Source organism: Hypomesus nipponensis, chromosome 9 (assembly GCF_054491055.1).
Source record: "Hypomesus nipponensis isolate SF chromosome 9, ASM5449105v1, whole genome shotgun sequence".
Classification (NCBI taxonomy): domain Eukaryota; kingdom Metazoa; phylum Chordata; class Actinopteri; order Osmeriformes; family Osmeridae; genus Hypomesus; species Hypomesus nipponensis.
The window spans coordinates 13,030,032-13,052,865 of NC_140369.1; the positions used below are offsets into that span (position 1 = coordinate 13,030,032).

Genomic DNA, 22,834 nt, shown 5'->3' on the forward strand with positions numbered 1-22,834 from the left:
TCTCTTGGCAACCGTGTTCAGAAATCAACAAGAAATTGTGAGATTCTGTATTGTAATCAGAAATGTTAGAGACAGAAATTAACAGTTTAGCAGTGCAATTTAAAAGGTACAGTTCAATAATACTGCTGCACTGAAATGATTCCCTTCTTCACAACACTCTCCTCATTTCCCTGAAAACTGTAAATGGACAAAGAAGGAGGAAAGTTGGGGGCTGCTTTGACTATCAAATGACTGTGACAGAGTGAGTCCTGTCTGAAGCCTCCCCGTATCCAGAACCTATCTCCATCCATGATTGCAACAGCTCTCTGGATTTGCATTCCTGTCCTCCATTCTAAGCTGGAATGGAAACCACAGAGCAATGCAGTCTTTGCATTTCATATTTGCTTTGTTTAAATTCCTGCCTCCCTGATCCATAGACTTAACCTTTATTTTTTTGTTACAGACAAAAATGACAATGTGAGCTAGTTGAATGGCTTGTAGGTAAGAGCATCAGAAGTTAAACAATTGAATGGAACTTTTACAGTTTTAGACTGAGGCTTTCGGGTCTTACTTATTAGAAAGTTGAGGATGTGCAAATGGGTCCACGATTCAAAACTCTTACATGATTAGTCAGTTAGAAATGAGAGCATAGCTTTTATGCCAGTTTCATGTAAGGACTGATTGCTGCTCGTACCCAGAAAATACTAATCATTTGGTATGGCCAGGCGACCAGGAGGTGTGTCCTACACTAAAGTTGTTCTCGACCCCTCCCTCGGCCCTTCTCCTAACCCTAACCCCAGAGAGTTGTTTGTAGGATACTAGATCTCGGTTAATATCTCCAGATATAAACCTGCACCACATTTACACAATCAAACATATACTGTACCATCTTGCTCTTCTACCTGTCTTGGAACCATCGATTGAACCTCTTGCCTCTTTGACATACACTCTTCACCTCAGGTATGTGTTGAATCTGGCTTCTTATGTCATTGCTTCTCTACCTATTGTTGATCTGGATCAGTGAATGATCACCTACATGCAGCGTACATTTGAATTCTGTGGCCATAAAGTTTGTGAATTGTTTTAGATAATTTATTTGCCTGCTACTTTGACATGTAGCAGTGAGTTGTGTCAGGTGCTAACACACAAACTTACAAAGTGTTCATCTGAACAGTTGATATAACAATAGCATAGTTTTGATGACCCTAAAACTCTTAGAATTAGTGAATAGAACATATTTAGGAGATTTAGGAGATATTTAGGAGATTGATTAAATGTATTGAATTTTCTTAAGTGAAATACTCACATGGGCGGTATTGTTTGAGACACTGGCCTGATCCAAATAATTAAATACTTTGTCATTTTTCTGTAATAATAAATTTGACTCTTTTGTTAGATTACAATACATTTCTATGAACCAAATAAGATTCAAGTAAGTGATATGTTCTATCTGTCATGGTGGATACAATAAGATTGTGGTCTATCTGATTTGCTCACACTTTATCAGACCCTATCAGCCTACTCTCTATCCTTATCACCGGTGAATAAAGATAATGGTGCAAAATTAATGTTGTCTCCTCTAACTATAGACAAGCAGAGGCAACTCTTTTATGAGTCCAATATTTTGAATAAGTTATTCAGGATTTTCAAGTAACACAAAAACATCAGTATCGTAATGACACTATGATCCTGAGTAATCTCAGAAAGACCATAACAAATTTGTTGTTGCTTCTTTCATAGGTGCTAACACATTTGTAAAACATTGTTTTTTGCCAGTGACACAATGTTCACTCAACATTTCTCACACTCTGCTTTTACTAAATTAATTTCTAAATTTAGTACAGAAAAAGCCCAATTAAGGTTACAAACTTAAAGTAAGAAAACAAGTGGACACTGTGTTTAGTACAGAAATAGGCATATTTAATTTTAGGGTTGACTTTCCGCAACCGTGAAATGAGGATCCTAGAAAAGGAAGTTTAAAGATACCTTCAGTTAAGTATCCTTGATATCTTGAAGTTACATGGGTTTGTCAAAAAAGGAAGCCATACTAATAGAACTACATCTGCCAGTCAAAAACAATATTTCACTGTAACTGGTCTTGTACCCAGGGTCTTCTGGTCAATACAAAAAAGAGAACTGCATTGTGATGTTCTTAAGATTGGCATTCAAATGAACCTCAATGTCAAAATATTTTACAACTGAAACATGAGACATGACCCTAAAACATGTGAATCATCATCTTAATATGTCTCTGCACTTTTTTTTAAAGCATTTGATGCATCGGATGCATCTGATATCCTAATATTGAGAGGGGTAGATTTCTCCTGTTCTTCTTTGTTCCAGACTTCACATATCTGACCCCGTCAACATGGAGGATTCCACTGAGCCTTCCCACTGGGTGTCCTCTGCTTTGATCAGCTCGGATCCACTGGCCAGTCTCTCAGAACCAGGTCTGCTACCGACAGGAGAGGAAGGGGAATCCTTCTTCTCTAACCCAGACACTGACTACAGCAGTCTGTCCTACTTCTCACCTCCTAACCTCAGCAGAGCCCCAGCAGCCTATAGACACAGCTCAGGTTCATTTGATTTACTTTCTGTATTAAAAATGTTCATACATCCATGTTTCAATTAATTTTAGTAGTCTCTATCTATTTTGTTGTTGTGAAGGTAGTTGTTATTATATAGGAAATTCATTTTGTACCTTTTTTGTCCTATTCTCTTACAGTTCGTCAGGTGTACACCTCACCCTCTCTCCTAAGTAACCTCCAATGGATGGATGGGTCTGGCAACCACTCTCTAAGCTCTCCTTATAACCCATCACCCCCCACCTGGACAAACAACCCTTTCACTAAGACTCCCTTGCATCCACACAGCCCAACCACTCTTTACACCTCTAGTGCCACATCCTCTTTTACCACCTCCAGAGATGGATACACTTCTCCAGGGAGGGAAGCCAAGGAGAGTCCCAGGCTTCAGGAAGCCCTGAAGGCTGAGCGTTTAAGCCCTATGGGAGGTGGTGGGGGCAGTTTTCTAAATCTGACTACTGCTGCAGGGGGTGCATACCCCTCGTCTCCCCACTCCCATCCACACATGCTGGGTCCCTACAGCTCATATGTGACCTCTACACAGGACTACAGCACAGCTGCTCTATACTCCTCCCCAGGAGCATGGATGAGTTCCTCTTCCTACTCCCCAAAACTGCGCAATAAGATGAGACTGTCTCCACCAGGTGAGCATGTGTATGCTACCAAAACCTCCATGATGACCGGTATGTCTCAACCCACTATATACTGTATCTATAGTAAAATGTTTCTCTAATTTACTGTTTAACAAAAATGTCATCATGCATTACTGTGTGTGCTTGTGTCTTGGGGCAGAGGCCAGAGAGTGTGTTAACTGTGGAGCTACTGCAACCCCCCTATGGCGTCGTGATGGGACCGGACACTATCTTTGTAATGCCTGTGGACTTTATCATAAGATGAATGGACAGAACCGACCACTGATCAGGCCCAAGAAAAGACTGGTATGAAATGACAGTATAGGTAGGATAGGATGGTCACCTATCAATGCGTACATTTGTTGGGCATAGATACTGAATTCAAATATTCCTAAACAAACTACAAATACAAAATCTACACAAATTATACACAACTAAATCAAGAAAATTAGAGGCTATAAGTTTGATGTATCACAAACCGCACATATTTTGAAGTATCTCTGTTTTAGATTGTGAGCAAGCGGGCAGGGACACTTTGTGCCAACTGTCACACCAGTACAACAACACTGTGGAGACGCAATGCAAGCGGGGAGCCAGTGTGCAATGCCTGTGGACTCTACTTCAAACTGCATAACGTGAGTCTATCAGTGTCAGTGGGACAGTGTCTGACTGGACAGAAACCCTCAAAACTCTTAATACCCTAAGATAATAACACTTTCATAAGTATGACATGAGCTTCTGCACAGGTCAACAGACCCCTAACCATGAAGAAAGATGGCATCCAGACACGGAATCGCAAAGTTTCCAACAAGAACAAGAAAGGCAAGAAAAATTGCATAATGGAGCGTTACTCTGACTTCCCCCAGCCTTCTCCCCTGGATGAGCATGGTGGGCCTTTTTCACTGGGCCCAGGGTCTTTGCTTGCTTATAGTCACACCCCTCACTTGATCCCCCCACATTCTTCCCTGCATCCATCTGCCACCTTTCCCTACTCCCACCACCCCAACACTAGCATAGTGCCAACGTTGGTCTAATACTGACAGGGACCCAGCCCATGATAAAATACACCCTCACTCAGAGGCAGAAACTTCCACACAAATCCCTTAAATAGTAACTTCTTACAAATAATTATTTATATTTGTACAGTTCAAAATGTATTTGTGTGATGTTGACAATGTACAAGTGTGGAAATTTCACTAGATCAAAAGAGACACACTTTTACTGAATATTTTGTAAGTAATTAAATTCAGTTTCATACAGTTGATACATTCATGACAGTCTTGTTGGATTTTTCTCCAGCTCTACTGTGATCATAGGTAAGGGTGATGGGACACGGATCTGTAACATTCATTTTATAAATATATTTCTGTTCCAAACTATTATTGCAATATTTTTGACAATTTTTGTAAAGCATGGTGCGATGGTATTCACTATGTAAATAATGTTTCTGTAGTATAACACATGTGAAAGGCTCCAATTACTGGCTCCACTATAGTGGCATTGTGTTCTCGATGACCAAAGTATAATCTGTCTTTGTCAATGATCTACAGACAGGTAGGGAATCTGACAGTGAAAGTGTTTTGGGTACAGAAGCCATGCAAATCTCCCATTTTGGAAAGTGGCAAAGCATTCAACTCAAATGCTGTACTTGTTCTAAAATTAGATTTGTGTCACTTCGGATAGGTCAACAACAGTCAACTGCATTCAGCCCTCCCACTCCTCCCCTCCCATGACACACACACACACACATGCAAATGAAGGGCATTATTTCCAATGGACGCCTGTATGGTGTATTTTGTGTAAAACTAAATTCTCAGGTACATTGTGTGATTTGAAAGATCATTAAAAAACTGCTTAGGAAGATGACTTGGGATGATTTAATGCTACAATACTGAAACGTAGTTCAGTCACTTTTCACTCTAAAATCTGTGCAGAGATGATCAAATAAAGTTTTTCATATATCTTTGTGAAAAACAATACTGTCCATCTAAAATCAATAGTGAAATCTCCAAAGACTACGATGACAGCTAAATGTCCAGCAAATTGTCCACCAAGTTGAGCTGAAGTGTTTTGTCCTCTAGTCAATGGTTTGGGAGTGGGACTAAGGAGTTGAACAGTACAGTGGCTGTTGGACAACTGATAACTTATCATTGCAGTCACAGACTCCAAACCACCCGCCTACCGCCAAAAAGACATACACATCCTTTCAGTCATGCTCTTGGTGGAACTGCACACAGGTACTAATTCACAAAATGCACACTGTAGATATTCATATCTTCTAAAATAAAATTTGCCAAACAATATTGTGTCTATATGATCACGTTCCTCACGTACACCAGTGCAAAAAACATTGTAGCATATCTACTTGTTAACCACTTCAAGTAAAATCCATAAAATGGAACCGATACGTTTCGTCAATTTTTCTACCTGTTTACAATCGCAGTATGTACATACAGCGAATTTATTTTCAACTACTATCGCCTGTACAGTTTATTTCTAACATGTGCTATTTCACGTTGTGTGTACCAATCCAGTAAAACCTTCATAGAGTATAACTACATGCTAACACGTATGCCTCACATTAAGAATGTAGGCTAATGGGTTCGATTCCCAAATGGGGAACAATTTGTTTGCTGCTTAGATGAGCTGCAAACTCCCGAGTCTTTCTGAATGTGGAGTCTGCATTGTTCTCCTCAAGCTCATGTATTTCTTCCGCAATAAACACCAATATAAAAACACGCAGAAGATCGCTCTCCTTTTTCGTCCCTGGCCAGGACATGGGGTGAGCACTTGGACTTGGCTCCCACCCAGCCCTGCGAGGAAGGACAGCAGGACAGGAAAAATGAGTCGAGTCACTGTGGTGTTCACTCTAGCCTCCATGTGTGTTTCACCGTTCCCTGCACGTGTGCTACTGTTGTAGGATTTCAATAAAAGGTTTTTTGTTGCATAGTTGTGTTAGCTAATCCTTGCATTATATATTATAGGTATATAGGGAGCATCTGGACATGCTATATACTCATGAGACAACTACCGAGACACATAACAGATACTGCCCAAATGTGTCCAATATTAGGATTTGTGTGTCACCATTTAATAAAAAACCCAACCTACTGATAAGAAACATGGCAAATACTGATTTCTCTCTTTATAATGGGAATTTGATCAACTGTCTTCATGCGATATCAGTGATTTCTTTTTTTTCTGTAACTAGAAGAACCATACCTCTTCAATGTTCTCCCTTGCAAACATACTGATACGGGAGAACACAACTCAGTTGACTGTTTCTAAGCTGTTCCAGAGGCAAAGAGTATGACTTCATAAAAAATAGATACAACAAAAAGCTGGTGAGTTACCATAATGAATCTTTTTGACTTTTAACATGTCTTATCTACTTATACGACCTGACATGTTCTGGGGAAACAGTAACAAAATGTCAGTGTATCTTTATCTGTATCTATCGTTTTATTCTTTGTGTTTTATGTCTGGATGTGCTGGGTTACAAATAATAAACATTCTCATGATTTGGTGATAGGGAAATAACTTATCCAATTATTGTCTGATAAGAGAAACTGTTGCCCCCCCCCAAAAATAACACTGGTTCATTCATTCTCTGCAGAATAGTTGTCTTAAGAGGGGAAAAAGGATCCCATGTGGAAATATGGATCATTGGCTCCACATAATGGAAGTATTAGAAGTTAAAATTCTCTTGCCTATTTCTTCTGCAAAAATGCATTTTATCCAATAAATCAGGCAGGATCATATAATAAAAAGATTAAAAGGTAATTCTGGACTTGAATAGGTTGGTGAAAACAATCACTCATAGGTTATACTGTGCACATCGCCCCCCAATGGAAGACCATAAGACTGCAGCAACAATAACAACAGTATCCATGTGATAAACATCTAAATCACACCTCTGTAATGCGCAACATGTCTGTATTTCTGCATCAATCAATATAATTGAAACGGCGAACCAGAAACACTCCCTATTTGTGTCTATCTGAATTATTCAAAATAAAAAAATGTCCTAATATTGTAAATTGCATTATATGCTCTCTGTCAAATTCACAATCAACCATCAAATAATTTAAAACAATAAAAACATAAATATGTTTTATTATTTAGGCATGCCCGTAATCAAGTACAGCAAGATGGAATTTAACATTAGAAAATGGCAAAATAAATCAGTTGTAGATTTGAGTGAACTTAGAGAGGCAAAGTAATTATAATCTTTTGGAATGCTGAATATAATTCAAATGTCCATTTGAAACAAATTCTTAAAATTGCTCCTCGGGTATGGTTGATAACACGCTAACATAATAAAAAGAACACAAACAGTCTCTTATCACAACCACTGTAAATATCCCACTCACTCTTAGCTTATCAGGTCCATTTACAGCATCTACTGTTTTGAGTGCAACACCACTGTCCATAAAATCAAAACAAACAAAGCAATAACAATATAGAAACAATATTATAAAATGTTATGTTACAGGTAACTTGGAAATGTGAGAAAATTGCAGGACAGGACGAATAAAGGTGAGAAGTAAAATAACTCACCAAGCTACATGTATCAACCCAAAAACTTATTCAGCCAGGGTTAGGAATCAGGATTCTGGTCAGTGCACAAGCAGACTGGGCTAATGTAAACATAAACTATTCCGTTCTATTTTAAGCCAATTTAGCGTTTAAATGTACTGGGGTTAACTGGGTGCAGCTTTTCCACTTCAATGATGTTTCTTTGCAATGAGAGAGCCAACCAACACTCCTGCAAGCAGTATCGCCCCTACTAGCAGCCATCTTCTTATGTTCTCCTGGGAACGTCGAACCTCAGCAGCAGCATCCCTGCCGAAAATGTCAGCAAATCGGTCCTGCCCAGGACATGAAATCAAAGTAATTAATAAGAGCCTACTATGGCACATCCATCGTGTCTGCATCCAATTAAGTGAAAAAAGAATTTAGCTTAACTCACCCATCCACCCTGTCTCTGTACCCATGGCTGGATGTGGTTGTCCAGGTAGGTGGTCATCCAATCTGCAATACGCGCTACCAGGTGACTCATATCCTTTTCGACACACTCAGCACAAAGAGCACCACCAAAAGCGAACAGGCCTACTACACGTCCCCAGTTGACGCCGTCCCTGAACACTTCGTTCATTACACTTTCAAAGCTATGGTATGCTGTGGCAGGGGTGATATGCAGTTGAGAAGAGAGATCATTGAAGGCTCTGGTGTAACGCAATTCAAACTCATCTGCAGAGTCTCTAAGAGCTGCTTTAACCGCCTCTATACCCCCCTGTGGAGGTGAAGATATCCCCAGACTGCCTCTGCAATTTCGGTCATTTTCAACAGATCCATTAACAGGGGATACATTGGTCTTGTCAACATTAGTCCGTTCACTGGCATCTTCCAGTCCCAACTGAGAAATAGGATAATTCCTCTGTGAAAGTTTATAGCTTATGAAAAACACCACCAGCTCACGGTTACTGTAAGACATTGTTTCCAACCTATGTGCCCTCCTCTCCCATTGACTGTCCGTCCTAACGTTTCCAGGACTCTCGTGCCATGCTTCACACTATTTTGGATGACTGAAATGTCGTCTGACTGTGTTTTCCTTGGGCTGTAGATGGAGACAATGGAAACAAAATGGTCAGCATTGCACAATTCCATAGCAGCTTTAATGTCAATGTTATTGGTTTAAAAGGTTAACAATGAAGCTTAACAATAACAAGCTTTATCACATTACAATTTCCAGTAGCTAATCAGTGCTATAATTATAAATAGAAACATACCATCTAAACAAATGGAATATGCAATTTTTTTTAACATAGATATGTTTCTTGTGCAATCAAGGAACTATAATAGCTTCCATGTACCGTCGTTTGCTATGCCAGGGCTAGTTACTGCTGGTCCTTTAGTTTAAATTATAGATGATATTTATTAGCTCGTCTTGCTAAAACAGACTGCGCATGATATTTCAATTTTGGCCTTCCTTAAAATAGTTAACCAACTTAAAGCTCCTACCAGAAATTATAACGCTTAACGTTAGCGCTAGCTAGCTATCAGTGAACATTACCATTCGCTTGTTTTGACACAGAACACCCAGAGAAAATTGAAAACTTAACATTGCAGAAACAAGTGCTACTGTGTGTGATTATCGGACGGAATACATTCGACAGAGAACTTATCTTCCAATGAATCATGCACACCTTGCTATAAAATATGGTTTAAATAGTTCAAAAGGCCATTATTAGCTAGCAAGTTGGCTAGCTAGCTTTCTGCTGTGCTGTTGACAGCTTCCTATATCGTGCAATCAGAATACTAGTTGTAGAGGCTTGCTAGCTAGCTAGCTAGCTAGTTTCCATCTCCATAGCAATTTTCATAGGATATAAGCACATACTGAAACAGTCTTTTCACAACAGTAAAAATAAATACCGTACCTACAGTCATTCAAAATAACGATACCGCATTTCTAAGATGTTGAATCTTGTGCATAAAATCGTATACAATATAGACATATTTGCACCATCGATAAGCTACATTGAGTGAGTAAAAAAGGCTAGTTTTCACGCTGGCCATTGGACGCAGCACGTAGTGGGATATACCGCCTTCAACTTAGTTCTACCAATCAAAGGTAAGGTACAACGGAAGTACAACAAATAGCGTCGACAGTCCTACCCTAACTATATGGTCCTACCGGAAAGTGAAATGTAGCCCATGAACTTAACAATCCTTGAGAATTTACAAAAACATGCATATTTTTATTTTTGATGAACCACTACCACACTTTTGCTTACGTGTTTCCGCTTGTTTTACCTTATTGATTTAGTGTTGTGTTCCATTTAAAGTTGTCTACTTTAACTGTATTGTGCTGCCAATTTGTAATTGTAATGTTTAGACATTAATTATACGATAAAAGTATAAAATAAAACTGTTTCCCGGTTATCAGTCGAGTCTAACAGTTCCCTGTTCAAATGTTATTTTTGAATTATAATAAATTATATTTAACGATTAACATTCTTCTTTGTCTGAATTGAATAACATAACCCCATAGCTTTTCTTTTATTATTATGGATTTGTAGAAATCTCACTGACACATTATATTTCCATATTATGTTTACATTAATCAAGAGGGGCCAGTTGAGGTGGCTCGGGCATCTAATTAGGATGCCTTCCGGACGCCTCCCTGGTGAGGTGTTCTGGGCATGCCCCACAGGGTAGATGGCCCCGGGGAAGACCCAGGACAAGCTGGAGGGACTATGTCTCTCGGCTGGCCTGGTAACACCTCGGGTTCCCCCAGGAAGAGCTGGTGGAAGTGGCCGGGGAGAGGGAAGTCTGGGCCTCCCTGCTTAGGTTGCTGCCCCCGTGACCCGACCCCCGGAAAAGCGGCAGATGATGGATGGATGTTTACATTCTTCACTATGGTATTATGTATTCAATGTATGTTTTGTGTCCTTGACATAAAACTTGGTAGTCAAATTGTTTTATCAAACCAATTTATTTAAACATTGACATAAGCAATTGTCATCTAATCTACAATTTCTAAATGTGAAATGACAGTATTATACAGTTCCTGCTCTCATCATTGAAGACGGAAAATTGTGAAGAGGGAAAGGTCATGTTTTTTGTTGTTGTTATTCTTCACATGAATCTTTGTGAGACACATACCAATGGGTAACAGACAATGTATGCATGATCTAAATATACAATATCACACAACCAATGTTAATTACAGACGCCATACTGTGTTGCACAGTTATTAAGCCTGGTTATACGTTTCAGCATTCTCAGTGCTGCAGAGCACAATGGTTTCTTCAAACACTGATATTAAAAGGTCCAATCTGGGGGAATTACAGTATTTTATCTCTAACCGTATCAATCCAAACTGTAAATGTCTTGGTTCCCTTGGAGGTTTTCCTCCTATTCAAGGACTCTAAGTTGAATAAATTCCTGCCCACCAAATGCTCATCTCTCGATCTGACCTGCAGACTCCTTGTGAAGCAGGAGCAGCTCTAAAGATACTAACAGAGAGTCACCCAAGCATTTGACTTTGCCTCTTGCAAGGTATTCATATCCTCCCTTGAAGGTCCATCAATGACTGCAGAGGAGTTTCCCTCCAATAGGTTTGTTTTCTCATGGGATCTGACAGCATGCTGCTTTGTGTCCATTTCCCCATTCTCAGCAGCGTTATCTTCTTGTTCTGGTTCACTGTCTGAGTCAATGGATATAGGCTGTGTGTAGGCACTCAGCTTGAGGGTACAGTTAATTGTCTCAAGTTGCTTGCTTTGGTCTGTTTTTGGTGCAGACTTGAAGCCCACGTTTGATCTTACCACTGAAGTGCCTGGTGGCTTTGTAATTTCCACAAATTTCATGTCGTGCTTGAGCTTCTTTAAGGCCTGCATGTCGAAGCCAAGTAAAACAGACACTTTTCGGGTCTCACATTCCCTCTCACAGGTCCTCCTTCTGTTGGCAAAGTGGCTGGCAATGTCCGACCTCCACAGCCACAGGCTTGCAGACAGCTTCTCTTCCTCATGTGAAGATAGGTAGGGGCGCTGGTTAAAGTAGGTGGTGAGGAAGGCTTTTCGATCTTCATAAGTCTTGTGCTCATAGCTCCTTGGATCCAACACCAGATCAACAGATTCTCCCAGCTTCCCTGCAGTGGTGGGGGAATATGCAACTTCATCATTCATCTTCATCCTCTTAGGGTCAGGTGTGGTCTGAACAGGTAGCTGACGTTTTAGAAACCCAGCCCCAGAGGAGTTCAGCGTCAAGGCAGACTTCATGCCTTGGCCCTTCTGGGACCTTCCTACAGCTCTGCATTGCACAAGGTGTAGAGTGATTGTTGAGGCCACCATGTTACTTGTGTAGACACCCAGACAGTGAATGCATTTGTATGTCATCTTTTTCTCAACCGGGTGCATTGTCTGGAGCACCTGGTGTCGTTCTCTAAGATGCTGAGCTAAAGCATCTGAGATGGGACCTTTAAGGATGGTGAAACACAGTGGGCACAAGGTTTTTCCAACCTCTTTGTTATTAGACCCAGTGGCTTGAGACATACTTCTGGAAAGTAGATCATTCTTTCTCTCAACCATCTTTGAGGGGAAATTCTTCACAGAGGCTGAGACAGGATTTGAAGCATGGGCAGCCAAAGACTGCTCCTGGGCAGATACAGGCTCCTTCATATTGAAAGTGATAACAATAAGCTGAATGTTCTTGGGCTTATCCTGTTTGATGGTGAGGTCAAAGGTTAACGGGGAAGCAGCAGGCGGTCCAACAAAGTCATCAGGATGAGTCGATCCTACATGCTCCAGCATTTTTTCCACATTGTTGAAGGATGCATGGCACTGTGGGCAGGACAGCCCGTGGATCAGCATATGATTAAGCAGTGTATCACTAGGCAGATATCGATTGCAAAGCAAACACTTGCTGGTAAAATTGTGGATCTTCATGATGTACTTGGCCATAGCCCATACCTTTTTTGCTTTATGTGCCTTTTCAAAATGAGCACTGTAGAGATTTTCTGGGAAAAGCTCATTACAAACAGTGCAGATCTTCCACTTCTGTGTTTGGGCTGTGCTTAAGCTGGTGGTAGTGACAGGTGTCTGCATTCCTGGGCCCTCTCCTAAACCGTTGCTTCCAGGAACAGTGACACGCACCTGGTGGCCAGGAATGGAGGACTGGGATGTTACATTCTTCAGTCCAGAGGGTCCTTGCTTGATATGGGACCCCATCATGTGGCTAAGCTGCTCAGATGTCAGTCCACGACCCCCTGCAGATATCATTGAACCTTTTTGTGACATCCCAGAGTATGCTTGTGATCTGGACACCACAATATTTGCATGCCCAATCATAGTTGTCACCTGAGAGCCAATCCGTTCATGATACTCTACAACGTGCTGCACTAGTGCTTCATAACTACGAGTGGAAAACTGGCATCTCTTACAAAGGATGTTGTTGCCGTTGACAGTGTTAGCACCATTTTTGAGTGATGACTCTGAAACCATGGCAACATAGGGTGAGACCACATGCTGGAAATGTTCCCTGTAGATGTGCCTTCGCACAACATTGTAAAGAGGGTCCCTGTAGGTGCACTTCTTGCAATAGTACATTGCCCTCTCTACATTGTCTCCCTGTCTGCCTTTGTCAAGCCATACTCTGTCTTTCGGTCCGGTAGGAGTTCCATGGTAGGTCCCCAGTCCTTGTCTTGGTGAACTGGGTATGTGGAAAATCTTGACGTGTGTCTCCATAGTTCTCTTGCTTGCTGTGAAGGTACAGTAAGGACAGTTGAGGAGGATACGGTTTTCAAAATTCTGTCTGTGCACATTGCGGAAGTGGTTCTTATAGCCTGAGTAGTACTTGGAAGAGAATGAACACTCGGTGCAACAGAAAGGCTTTGACCGATACTCCTGAAAGACACAACCACAGGCCAACCATTAGAAAAAAACATTTTGGCAACTGGTTGCACAAAATCTAACCAAACAAGGATTTGTATGCAACAATAGACACTATTCATGTACATGTATTGACTATGTTTGCATCATACCTGTGTCCTAGAAACTGATGGATCCCATGAACATATGTCAAGGCAAAGAGTGTTCTTAACATAGAGGTCATTTGGGCAAAACTCTTTGAAGTCCTGTGTGTAGAGAAAAGGGGAGACACTAAGTATACAAAAGAACATGTGTATTTAGCCAAGAGACGCCAACTATCATGGAAGTATGCGGTAAGTCATGTATTTTAAAGAAGCATCTTGACATTTGAATTTCACATAACATCCAAGTATACTAACCTCCACCTGTTCCTTGCAATACTCAAGTCCAATGTCGCTTAGCGCCTTCTTTACCTGCTTTCTGGCTCGCCGTAACCTAGTGAGGTTGTTAACAGGGAGCTGGTACATCCTTTCTGGTAGCAAGGGATAAATCATTGGTTAAAGTGAGTCGTTTTATCTAAAATATAAAAATACTTTTCACTTAACCTAAAGTTAAGTTGCTTTTGACAGCTGTAGACAGAACGTGGCCTTGTGATAAGGTGGCTGAAATAAGCAGACTAGCTGGTCGCAACCCCCCATTGCTAGTATTACATGCAGCTGCATTTAGCTAGCTAGGCTACCTAAAGTCAAGAAATATGAACAATCAAAAGCTAGCCAGCTGAGTTGGCATATACTTAATTTAGTGGATAAAACTAACTAGATCTTTATATGTGTGGTGTAAGGTAGAAAGGCGGAACAAGTTGGCTTGCGTGATTAAATTGGTATAAGCAAGGTACTAGTAGCTTAAACTAGCTAACCATTTGCATTTTCCATATTTGTAACTTAGCTACAGTAGCAAGCAATCTATCGTGAAACTCACCTGCCTCTTGTTTATTGTCACACAATTTGAAAAGCTACGTAGCTAGTAGATAGCAAATTGCCAGTGTAAATGTTCAATGTTGGCTGGTTTGCAATAGCTGTAACTATAAACTGTAGCCTAGCTATAAACTTAATGATGCCGTTGTCCAGACGTTGCATTCACTCCCTCGCGCTTACTGTAGCTACTAGCTAGCTAATCTAGCTAGCGTACGAGCTACTTGTACGTAGCACAGAGCCGGGTGCTGCTGGCTGCGGGCACTGCAGCTGTCTGGTTTTTCATCTGCAATTGTTTCATCCGAACGATAGCTTAGTAAAATAATCTTAGGTCGGTATAAGAGTCGGGGCATAAAGCTAAATATTGACTTAAAACCGCATCAACTGCCCGGCGTTATATGTTACAATAGACTAAGCTATAAAAGCTAGCTAGCTAGCGAACTCCCTTTTAACAACAATCAGCTTGCACCCGAACTAGCTAGCTCTGATGTGGCTAGCGCAGTGTAGTCAACATAATTCAAAATGGCGAAATGAAAAAGACGGAAGTAAGGGGGTTGCTACGAAGTTAAGGCACAGAGTATAGAAGGTATGCTCTCCATAGTTTTCAACCAGCCTCCTTTCTGATGGTCTCATTTGGTCTCATTTATTCTCATGCTATCCTTCATGGATGTGGTATCCGAGTGTATCAGTATCCACGTGTCGGTCACACAGCCATCCATTATGAAAGGCTTTATCACCCATTAAAACACAATACACCCCTAATAATTAATACATTAAAAATATATTTTATTTAAAGGGACGCAACAGTCCAGAAAGTATGCTACAGCATCAAAGGTCGGAAATGCATCGTTTACCTGTATTTCTGAGGTCAAAATCAAGGAACAAAATCAAGGAACAATTGGTATTTATTTGTTACATTGTAAAGCAGCTACGGTGAACAACAACTAAAAGAATGCTATCTCAGTTGCTTACAGTGCAACTGTAGGCTACCTACATAACTTCTCAATACTTGACTCTTAAAATAGGCTTTTATGCCCATGCCATCACAATTTTAAGCATATCACTCATTTTTAAAATAATAAAATAATGTGTTATCACCGTGGTTCCATGACCTCTAACACAACTGTTTGTGGTCCAGTCATCACAAGTCTTGAAACTGCATGGTAATCCATAGTAAGAACACTTTGTCCATTCACACGGCACACAAACTGGCGGACCTGAAAAGAGAGGCAGAATTACAGGTGAGTTTACTGAAAGATGACATGAATGTGTGTTTGTGTATTGTGTTAAAACCTCTGGGTATGTTACCTTAACTCCTGCAGCTGCTGCAGGGCTTCCTGGATCAACTGCTTGAACATAACAGGGAGCCATACCCCTGACAACAAAACCCCAACCCACTGCATCACCCATCACCTAAGGTAGTGAACACAAAAAACATGACATTCAATGGAACTATCTCAAAGTAAAGCCAGACAAAATAGAAAAAAATAGACAAACTGTGTATACTCACCGTCAACACTTTCTTGATGAAAGGTGCACCAGGAGACACCAAGTCATCACATGTCACATTGCTCCTAAGCACTGACATTATTAGAGTGTGGTTATAGTTTAAACATCGGGATATCCAGTCAATCACATTTGTAAACATCTGGTTGGTAATATTGAATGGTTACATTACCTGATTTGGGATTACATTGCATAAATGTGGTAGAGGACAGAATGGCAGGGGGTAAATATCCAGTAGGATGAAGTTGAAATGAATTCAAGCTTCCCCGGTGCACATTGTGTGTTGCATTTATCTCCATACTGTTCTGCACTACATTGGAAAGTTAAATGTATTAGACATAGAACTGGTGTGTGACAGTCAGGGTACTAATGTTGAATTCACTTACAAGATTGAAATCCACTACAGTTCTCTAGTGGGGAGTCTTTCGCAGGACAAAAGGACTGTCAGCATGGATGTCTTCCTGTGCTTGCACTGCAACCTCTTCTTCTTTCTCTCTTTCGCTTTCATTCAAGAGCTCAGACAAACGGCGGCGCCGACGAAAATTTATGCAGAATTGATACAGTAACCCACTGTCAAAGAAGTTGTGCTTCTTACACACTGGCGTTAGAATAAATGAGGGGAAAGAGAGCAAGTGACGTGAGAGAAATAAAGGGTAAGTTCAGAGAAAATAATACAATTGGCCAATATTCAATTATTTGAGGTCAAAGGTTGAGGGGCCTCTTCTGACCATGCTGAATGATGCCATGCTCCAGCAGGGCACGGCAAAGGTCCAAACCCTGGCGTCGACTCTCTGTTTCTCCATTCTGTAACAACCAGTCTATCAGCTGGCAGCCAGGAAAGGAACGCTGGTATGCTACGCCCCGTTCCTCCCGTAGTTGCAAAATGGAGTCCCTTCCTGATATTAAACTGAAATCCACACACACACATGTTCATGAATGTTTGGTTGATTTTACCTTTAATACACATGTTTTTCTTGTAGGTCATTACTTAAACTAATATATTAACTTAATTTAGAGAGCAAAGCTGTGGCTACACACAACCTTTTCCAAGTAGTGTACACAGAACACCTCAAGGACACCTGTCCCTGCCAGATAGAGAATATTGCAGGGCAATACAGAGCTCTTACTGTTCATACAGCCTTTGTCCACGCATGAACACTTTCACCTCTGTGTTAAACGGAAATGTGCCATCATCCTTACGGAAACGGTACAGCAATTTTGCATCCTTGAACATAGGACGTTTGTCACAAACTGAAGAAAACAGAGTGTAAGAAAGACCGATCAGAACAATATGTTTATGGGTGAGTAGATAAAGTGTTAAAGAATACTATAGAGGTTAAATATGTTTTGCATGACCCCTTACCATGATGTACTATGTCATGGTCCATCAGGTGTTGCATTAGACAGATAGCTGTGACTCTATCAGGAGCTTCCTTGTGGCTGACCAGCCAGTCATTTACCTCTTGGGCAACAAAGCAGTTTGGGTATGTGCGCAGGTGGTACCTCCGGTCCTTGATTAGCTTTCCATCATGCAACCTGAGCCTTGAAAATAAGTGACATTAACTCTTCAGATTGTGTGTTATAGACTGATGTTGGGTCTATTTTAAGCTTTAAATTGTTTTAAATGTGCAAAATCCTCTAAGCCATTGACTGACTAAATAACGATTAAATTTTGTCACATAACTTCACCCAACCATCTAGTCATCCCACCCTCCTAACAAACATACAATTTCATGTTAGTCTTTCTCACTTTCCTGCATACCTGAGTTGTTCTCCAGCAATCATAACTTCAGCCTTGTGTAATCTGGCCATAGCCTTTCTGTTCTTGTTAGTTCCCATTTTGTCCATGTTACTCTGACATTGGGTGTACCACTGACCGTCACCAGCCTTTTATATTTACCAAAAATACCCAGTGTATGACACCCTCTTGCGATGTGGGATAGATGTTGTGTATACACATGGGGAGGGGAGAGGGGGAGGGGGGTGTACAGACGTAATTAGGATTGTACATTGCTGCAAAACAAGTCCTCCTGGAGTTTCTTATCCAGGTTACGTTTAGAAAACTGCTATAGGTCACAAAACCTGGAGGGAGGGCTGCCACAACAACAAAGGCAAGCTGATTTGTGTCTATGAACTGCCACTTCAGGATTCATTATTATGAATTATTTTCAGAAAGCTTGCGTGATGCGTTATTTAAATCAGTAACACTGTGAACACAATGTACAACTGGAGGCATAAAAAATTAGTAAATCAAGAACTGCCTCAAATGTCAGGATCAATATTAATACAAATGCCGCCAATTAATGAACATATCCAATCGGCTACATTTGAATTAGATGGACAAACGCAAATTGTATATCTTACGCCTGTTTAGTTAACTTCCATTGACCAACTCACCATTTACTTCCATTGTAACTTTTTGTTTGGAAGGGCTGCATTCTGAACACAAGAGGTCAGCATAGAACCATAATTATTGTCTGAATAAAAAATACACGATAGCCAGTCTACGTAGCCTAATATAGATGGGGACTGGAGACTTAGAATTATGTTAATAGTGTTAATGGCATGCTTTTGCAATACAGCCTACGTTCGAGATGGATTTCCTGGCTGTGTACTGTCTTTAGTCATAGGATAAGTGTGGATGGGGTTGTTTGAACAACAATTGAAAACGGAGAGAAGGTAGTGTTAATACAAAGGCCTTTGTCTTAAATTCAGTCTAAATTTTTGTCTAATCCACATTGTTTCTATAAATTGCTGAATGATAAATATACATCTTTGTCATATGAAATGAAGAGACAATAATAGCCTACAGTGAAATAACGTGCTAAATAATCGCAGATTTTATGATAAGCCCACCATGATTGTTTACACAATGTTAAAATATGAAAACGTGTTGGAATGGCGAGTCAAACACTGTGCCAATATCGTTGCAAATCTAAAACCGTGGACACCATTTTAACCTCAGAAAAATGGTCAAATCCTGAAACTAAAACGCACACATCAGCTTTTATGCAAATCATCTTTGGCGTGTTTTTATTGGAGAGGAGCATGGAGGTGTAGTCTACACCGCGTGACATCACTGTGCTTTATGAAGAAAGTGCGCTCCTGGTAAAATAGACACAGTGCAATTTCGCACGGTGGGTCCCGTACCGTACTCAACCCGTAGTCTTCCTTATGTGGTCTAACTCGAGGATTAAAGTATCTACATTTCGGGGAATCGGTGGTTTGTTTGTTAGATAGAGGCGCTGCTGAACATTGTATGTACTTTACTCCGCACGGTCTCTGCACGTATTATTCGACTTGTGCCTTAAACTAAAAGACTGAAATACTGCATGAAAAAATATTATTTTTGTGATTATTGGATAAGGCCCACGGAACACACATTTTTGACAATATGACATCCGAGGCGCACAATTTGGAACTTCAGAAAAGCCCTATGGATTTTGTCAACGAGTTCGACTTGATTAAGTTCGACGTGAAGAAGGAGACAATGCAGGGGATCGATCGACCCTTCATTGGGCCGGGCAGCCAGCTTCAGAGACCTGACTCCGTCTCATCCACGCCAGAGAGTACACCTTGCAGTTCGGTGCCCTCATCACCAAGTCTAAACCCTGGCGAGCAGAGGAATAACACTGGTGATAATTATTGGATAGCCACCAGCGGAGGTTACGCTCAGCAAATGTATTCTCATACTTTCGGCCTGACACCCGAAGACGCTGTCGAGGCCCTCATCAGTACCACCGTGCATGGCCACCAATCCACTCCGAACGGTCACCAACAACCTCTCCAAGCGGAATTTGAAGGATATGGGTCAGCACATCACCTCAACGGCCATGGCCAGCAGTATTCTGGACTACTCCGCCAACCTGATGCCCTCTCGGGTCACCCTGAGATGCAAGATATGCAAAATACGCACTGCCAAAATCAATATCACCACGAGGGAGACATCGATACCTCATGTCCAAACTCACCACTATCTCAGCAACCTACCCACAGTGCGCACAACCTACACCATCCACATCGCCACGATAGACGTCTCAACGTAGAGAACCATTTCTCAGATGACCAGCTTGTCTCCATGTCCGTTAGGGAGTTAAACCGGCACTTAAGAGGTCTGAGCAAAGACGAAGTTATGCGTCTGAAGCAGAAGCGCAGAACCTTGAAAAACCGAGGTTACGCTCAATCATGTCGCTACAAACGTGTTCAGCAGAAGCACGTTCTGGAGCACGAGAAGACCAGTCTTGTCACACAGGTAGAGCAGCTGAAGCACGAGCTCAACCGGCTGGCACGCGAAAGGGACGCATACAAACTCAAATGCGAAAAATTGACTGGTTCAAATGGTTACCATGAAACAGGGTCTACTAGTGACAACCCTTCTTCACCAGAATATTTCATGTGAACAATTTTTTAAGATATGATGTAATTATAGGCCTACTGATTAAGTTAACTAGCCGAAGTGTTGATCTCAATGACAAATACTTTTATAACCTTACATCGGCATTAATATCATTATAAGCCTATGACATAGGCTATACTTTGTGATTAAGCTCAATAAGCAATGTAAAAGCCAGATAAAGAAAGTTACATGCATGCTGGTCATGTATGCCATTTAGAAAATGGCTTTTGACTAGATTAAGATTCAAACCTTCATTAAAATACTTTTCACTCACCCCTTTGTTTATATAGATAAACAATCGGAAATTGCTGTGGCATAAATTGGTCGTTCCGTAACCTGTTCTCTGGTATATTTTTCACGGCATCAACCGACATAATTTTAAAGTAGCCTGTTGTTTATTTTAGCCAATTACATATTTTCATCTGGTGCTCTTATCTGTTTGGCCTGATTTTCACTGAAAATATAGATTTCCCTGTTTCCCTGTAAGAATTTCTGCTGGGCAGATTAGTTTGTTCTCTATCTTTTTACAACTTTTGTGAATTGCGCAGGAAATAGAGCTTTTATATGAATGAATAGTAGCTTGCAATTGGGCATCATTGTTTGTATTTTAAGTGTTTTCATCTGCTTCAGACCAATAAAGCCATTACATCTTCTCTGCAAGTTTGTGTTTCATATGGTTTAGTTAGGACATGTATTTGCCCATCAAGGTACATATAATCAAGACATTTTATTAAACATACATACTGTATGCATACAGCTTTATGTTTTACAGAAGAAATTATAAAAAAGATTAGTAAGCGTCCTCAACTCTAGTCTACTGTTGAAATACAATTGCACAACCCCAAGTCATGGAGTGCTGTATTTATCTGAAACTTTAAACCCATTTCCTAAGGTGCTATAAAATTATGCATTATGCTCTGTCACAAATGCCTATTGTTAGAGACATTATCCCTGGTTTGCCAACATCTCTATAGCATAGCAAATTTCTGAAAGTTAACACCAGGAGTGTTCATTTTACTCGTTGAGGGTTTGATATACTGTAGGTCCACTCTCATGAGATTGACTCATATAAACACTGCTGATGTAAAATGAACACTTCTAAATTTGCTTGTGTCAAGCTTCAGGCGATTTACTGTTGGCTAATTAGTTTCCGGCACTTCTAACCAAAAGTCCAACAAAAATATTGCAACAAAAATCTTTGTTGCGTATAGCTTGATACATTGCATGTCTTTTTTGTTTGGATGTAAATGAAAGGATGAGTGGTTCTTTTTTCTTTTCTGATCTTTGACTTTCATGAAGTGCTGCTTCCTGAGGGACAGCTGCATGTGAAAGCACTGATGGCTCACTGGCTAGGCTGTGTGGCAGAGATAATATGAGTGGAAAGCAGACTTCCTCTCAATTCCCTTCCTCTGACAAACAGGTCATCTCTGTGAACATTAACTGAGGAAAAGAAAAACAACAACCACAGCAAATTATGGTGTACTCCTTTGTCATGCTGTAGAGAATGTGATTCATTAGAAATGAAACAACTTTCTATTTCTCTATAGCCTGTGAAGTGCATTAGTCATGTCAGACGGTCTCTCTTGTTTGTTCTTGTTCTCATATATACCCTTCCTAGATTACAGAAAAGCAGGTGTGCCACCAAGGACTCCAACATTAGCCTTTGTAGCAGGTTCTCCTTTCTTGACCTGCCAGTGTCGACCTTTCTCTCTGTTCAGTGTAACAGCCCTACATACAGACCACAGGTGCAAAAGCACTTTCCCTGAGAATTCACTGAAGGTCATCTGTTTTTTAAGATAAGGAATTCATAAAAATTATGTAAATCTACTACTTATATTGCACATTTTCGTGAAAAAGTAGTATGTTTTGTTCCGTATTACACTGCTATTGCATAGAATATAGCAATTGTGTATTAACTGTTTCTCGGTTCAACCCCTCTCTACCACTACTGATCCCTTACTGTTTTGCTACTAGGGAATAACTAAAGTACCCATATTAGCTACTACTGGCTCCCTAATTCTTTTCTACACTCCACCCGATTTCTACATCCCTACAGAGCAGACACAATTTGAATGTCCTTGAATTCTGTCCTGAAATAGTCTCATGGGAAAAATATTAGAACAATATACTATATAAAAAATACAAGTTATTCACCTCACAAAATCGACTTGTATGTTGTAGTAACTGTATTTGCATGTGTACATGTGTGCACGTATGTATGTTGTGTCCATCAGTCCATTTTTCTGTCTGCATGCGACAGTCACTGTGTTTAACGCATGGAGTAGATTATCAGTGGAGACAGCGGTTTGTGGTCCTGCAACACAGCTTTCTGGGTGCCATTGTAGAAACGATTAGCCAGCTCTTTTCCTCTGCATGTGATAGGCTAGTGTGCCTG

At 40.6% G+C, this 22,834-nt stretch overlaps 5 protein-coding genes and 1 long non-coding RNA gene across 13 annotated transcripts; 3 read left to right on the forward strand and 3 right to left on the reverse strand.

The window, feature by feature from the left end:
- The first annotated feature begins 754 nt into the window (after positions 1 to 754).
- Positions 755 to 5,062, forward strand: gata1a (GATA binding protein 1a). 5 transcript variants are annotated; one of them, XM_084704316.1, is made up of 6 exons: positions 755 to 939; positions 2,323 to 2,555; positions 2,705 to 3,247; positions 3,357 to 3,502; positions 3,706 to 3,831; positions 3,951 to 4,185. In XM_084704316.1, the coding sequence occupies exons 2-6, from the start codon at positions 2,348 to 2,350 to the stop codon at positions 4,050 to 4,052; spliced, it is 1,125 nt and encodes a 374-aa protein (XP_084560442.1). In that variant the 5' UTR covers positions 755 to 939; positions 2,323 to 2,347; the 3' UTR covers positions 4,053 to 4,185. The 5 variants fall into 5 exon arrangements, with proteins under 5 accessions (XP_084560442.1, XP_084560439.1, XP_084560438.1 ...); XM_084704313.1 differs by having other exon boundaries at positions 759 to 939; positions 2,297 to 2,555; positions 3,943 to 5,062; XM_084704312.1 differs by having other exon boundaries at positions 759 to 939; positions 3,943 to 5,062.
- Positions 5,063 to 7,115: 2,053 nt separating this feature from the next.
- Positions 7,116 to 9,817, reverse strand: LOC146273007 (bcl-2-like protein 1). Of its 2 annotated transcripts, none has more exons than XM_084704319.1 (3): positions 9,641 to 9,817; positions 8,169 to 8,816; positions 7,116 to 8,067 (listed from the first exon to the last, which is right to left on the reverse strand). In XM_084704319.1, exons 2-3 carry the CDS (start codon positions 8,691 to 8,693, stop codon positions 7,924 to 7,926), a joined length of 669 nt encoding a protein of 222 aa, XP_084560445.1. In that variant the 5' UTR covers positions 8,694 to 8,816; positions 9,641 to 9,817; the 3' UTR covers positions 7,116 to 7,923. The 2 variants fall into 2 exon arrangements, with proteins under 2 accessions (XP_084560445.1, XP_084560444.1); XM_084704318.1 differs by having other exon boundaries at positions 9,637 to 9,817.
- Positions 9,818 to 10,675: 858 nt separating this feature from the next.
- adnpa (activity-dependent neuroprotector homeobox a) lies at positions 10,676 to 15,026 on the reverse strand. Of its 2 annotated transcripts, none has more exons than XM_084704311.1 (4): positions 14,545 to 15,026; positions 13,986 to 14,094; positions 13,740 to 13,832; positions 10,676 to 13,602 (listed from the first exon to the last, which is right to left on the reverse strand). In XM_084704311.1, exons 2-4 carry the CDS (start codon positions 14,091 to 14,093, stop codon positions 11,218 to 11,220), a joined length of 2,586 nt encoding a protein of 861 aa, XP_084560437.1. In that variant the 5' UTR covers position 14,094; positions 14,545 to 15,026; the 3' UTR covers positions 10,676 to 11,217. The 2 variants fall into 2 exon arrangements, with proteins under 2 accessions (XP_084560437.1, XP_084560436.1); XM_084704310.1 differs by having other exon boundaries at positions 13,986 to 14,098.
- On the forward strand, positions 14,984 to 17,081 carry LOC146273009 (uncharacterized). 2 transcript variants are annotated; one of them, XR_014766465.1, is made up of 5 exons: positions 14,984 to 15,123; positions 15,676 to 15,778; positions 15,860 to 15,955; positions 16,557 to 16,696; positions 16,797 to 17,081. It is a non-coding gene; the product is annotated as an uncharacterized LOC146273009 (long non-coding RNA). The 2 variants fall into 2 exon arrangements; XR_014766464.1 differs by having other exon boundaries at positions 16,800 to 17,079.
- Positions 15,152 to 17,920, reverse strand: LOC146273010 (DEP domain-containing mTOR-interacting protein). The gene is given in 10 exon segments (XM_084704317.1): positions 15,152 to 15,754; positions 15,846 to 15,950; positions 16,048 to 16,118; positions 16,216 to 16,353; positions 16,430 to 16,462; positions 16,465 to 16,641; positions 16,772 to 16,950; positions 17,171 to 17,294; positions 17,407 to 17,585; positions 17,806 to 17,920. Coding segments are annotated over 10 exon segments (1,215 nt in total). The 5' UTR covers positions 17,892 to 17,920; the 3' UTR covers positions 15,152 to 15,631.
- A 1,232-nt stretch (positions 17,921 to 19,152) lies between these two features.
- On the forward strand, positions 19,153 to 21,092 carry mafbb (v-maf avian musculoaponeurotic fibrosarcoma oncogene homolog Bb). Its single transcript, XM_084705045.1, has one exon. The coding sequence runs from the start codon at positions 19,438 to 19,440 to the stop codon at positions 20,440 to 20,442; it is 1,005 nt and encodes a 334-aa protein (XP_084561171.1). The 5' UTR covers positions 19,153 to 19,437; the 3' UTR covers positions 20,443 to 21,092.
- Positions 21,093 to 22,834: the final 1,742 nt, after the last annotated feature.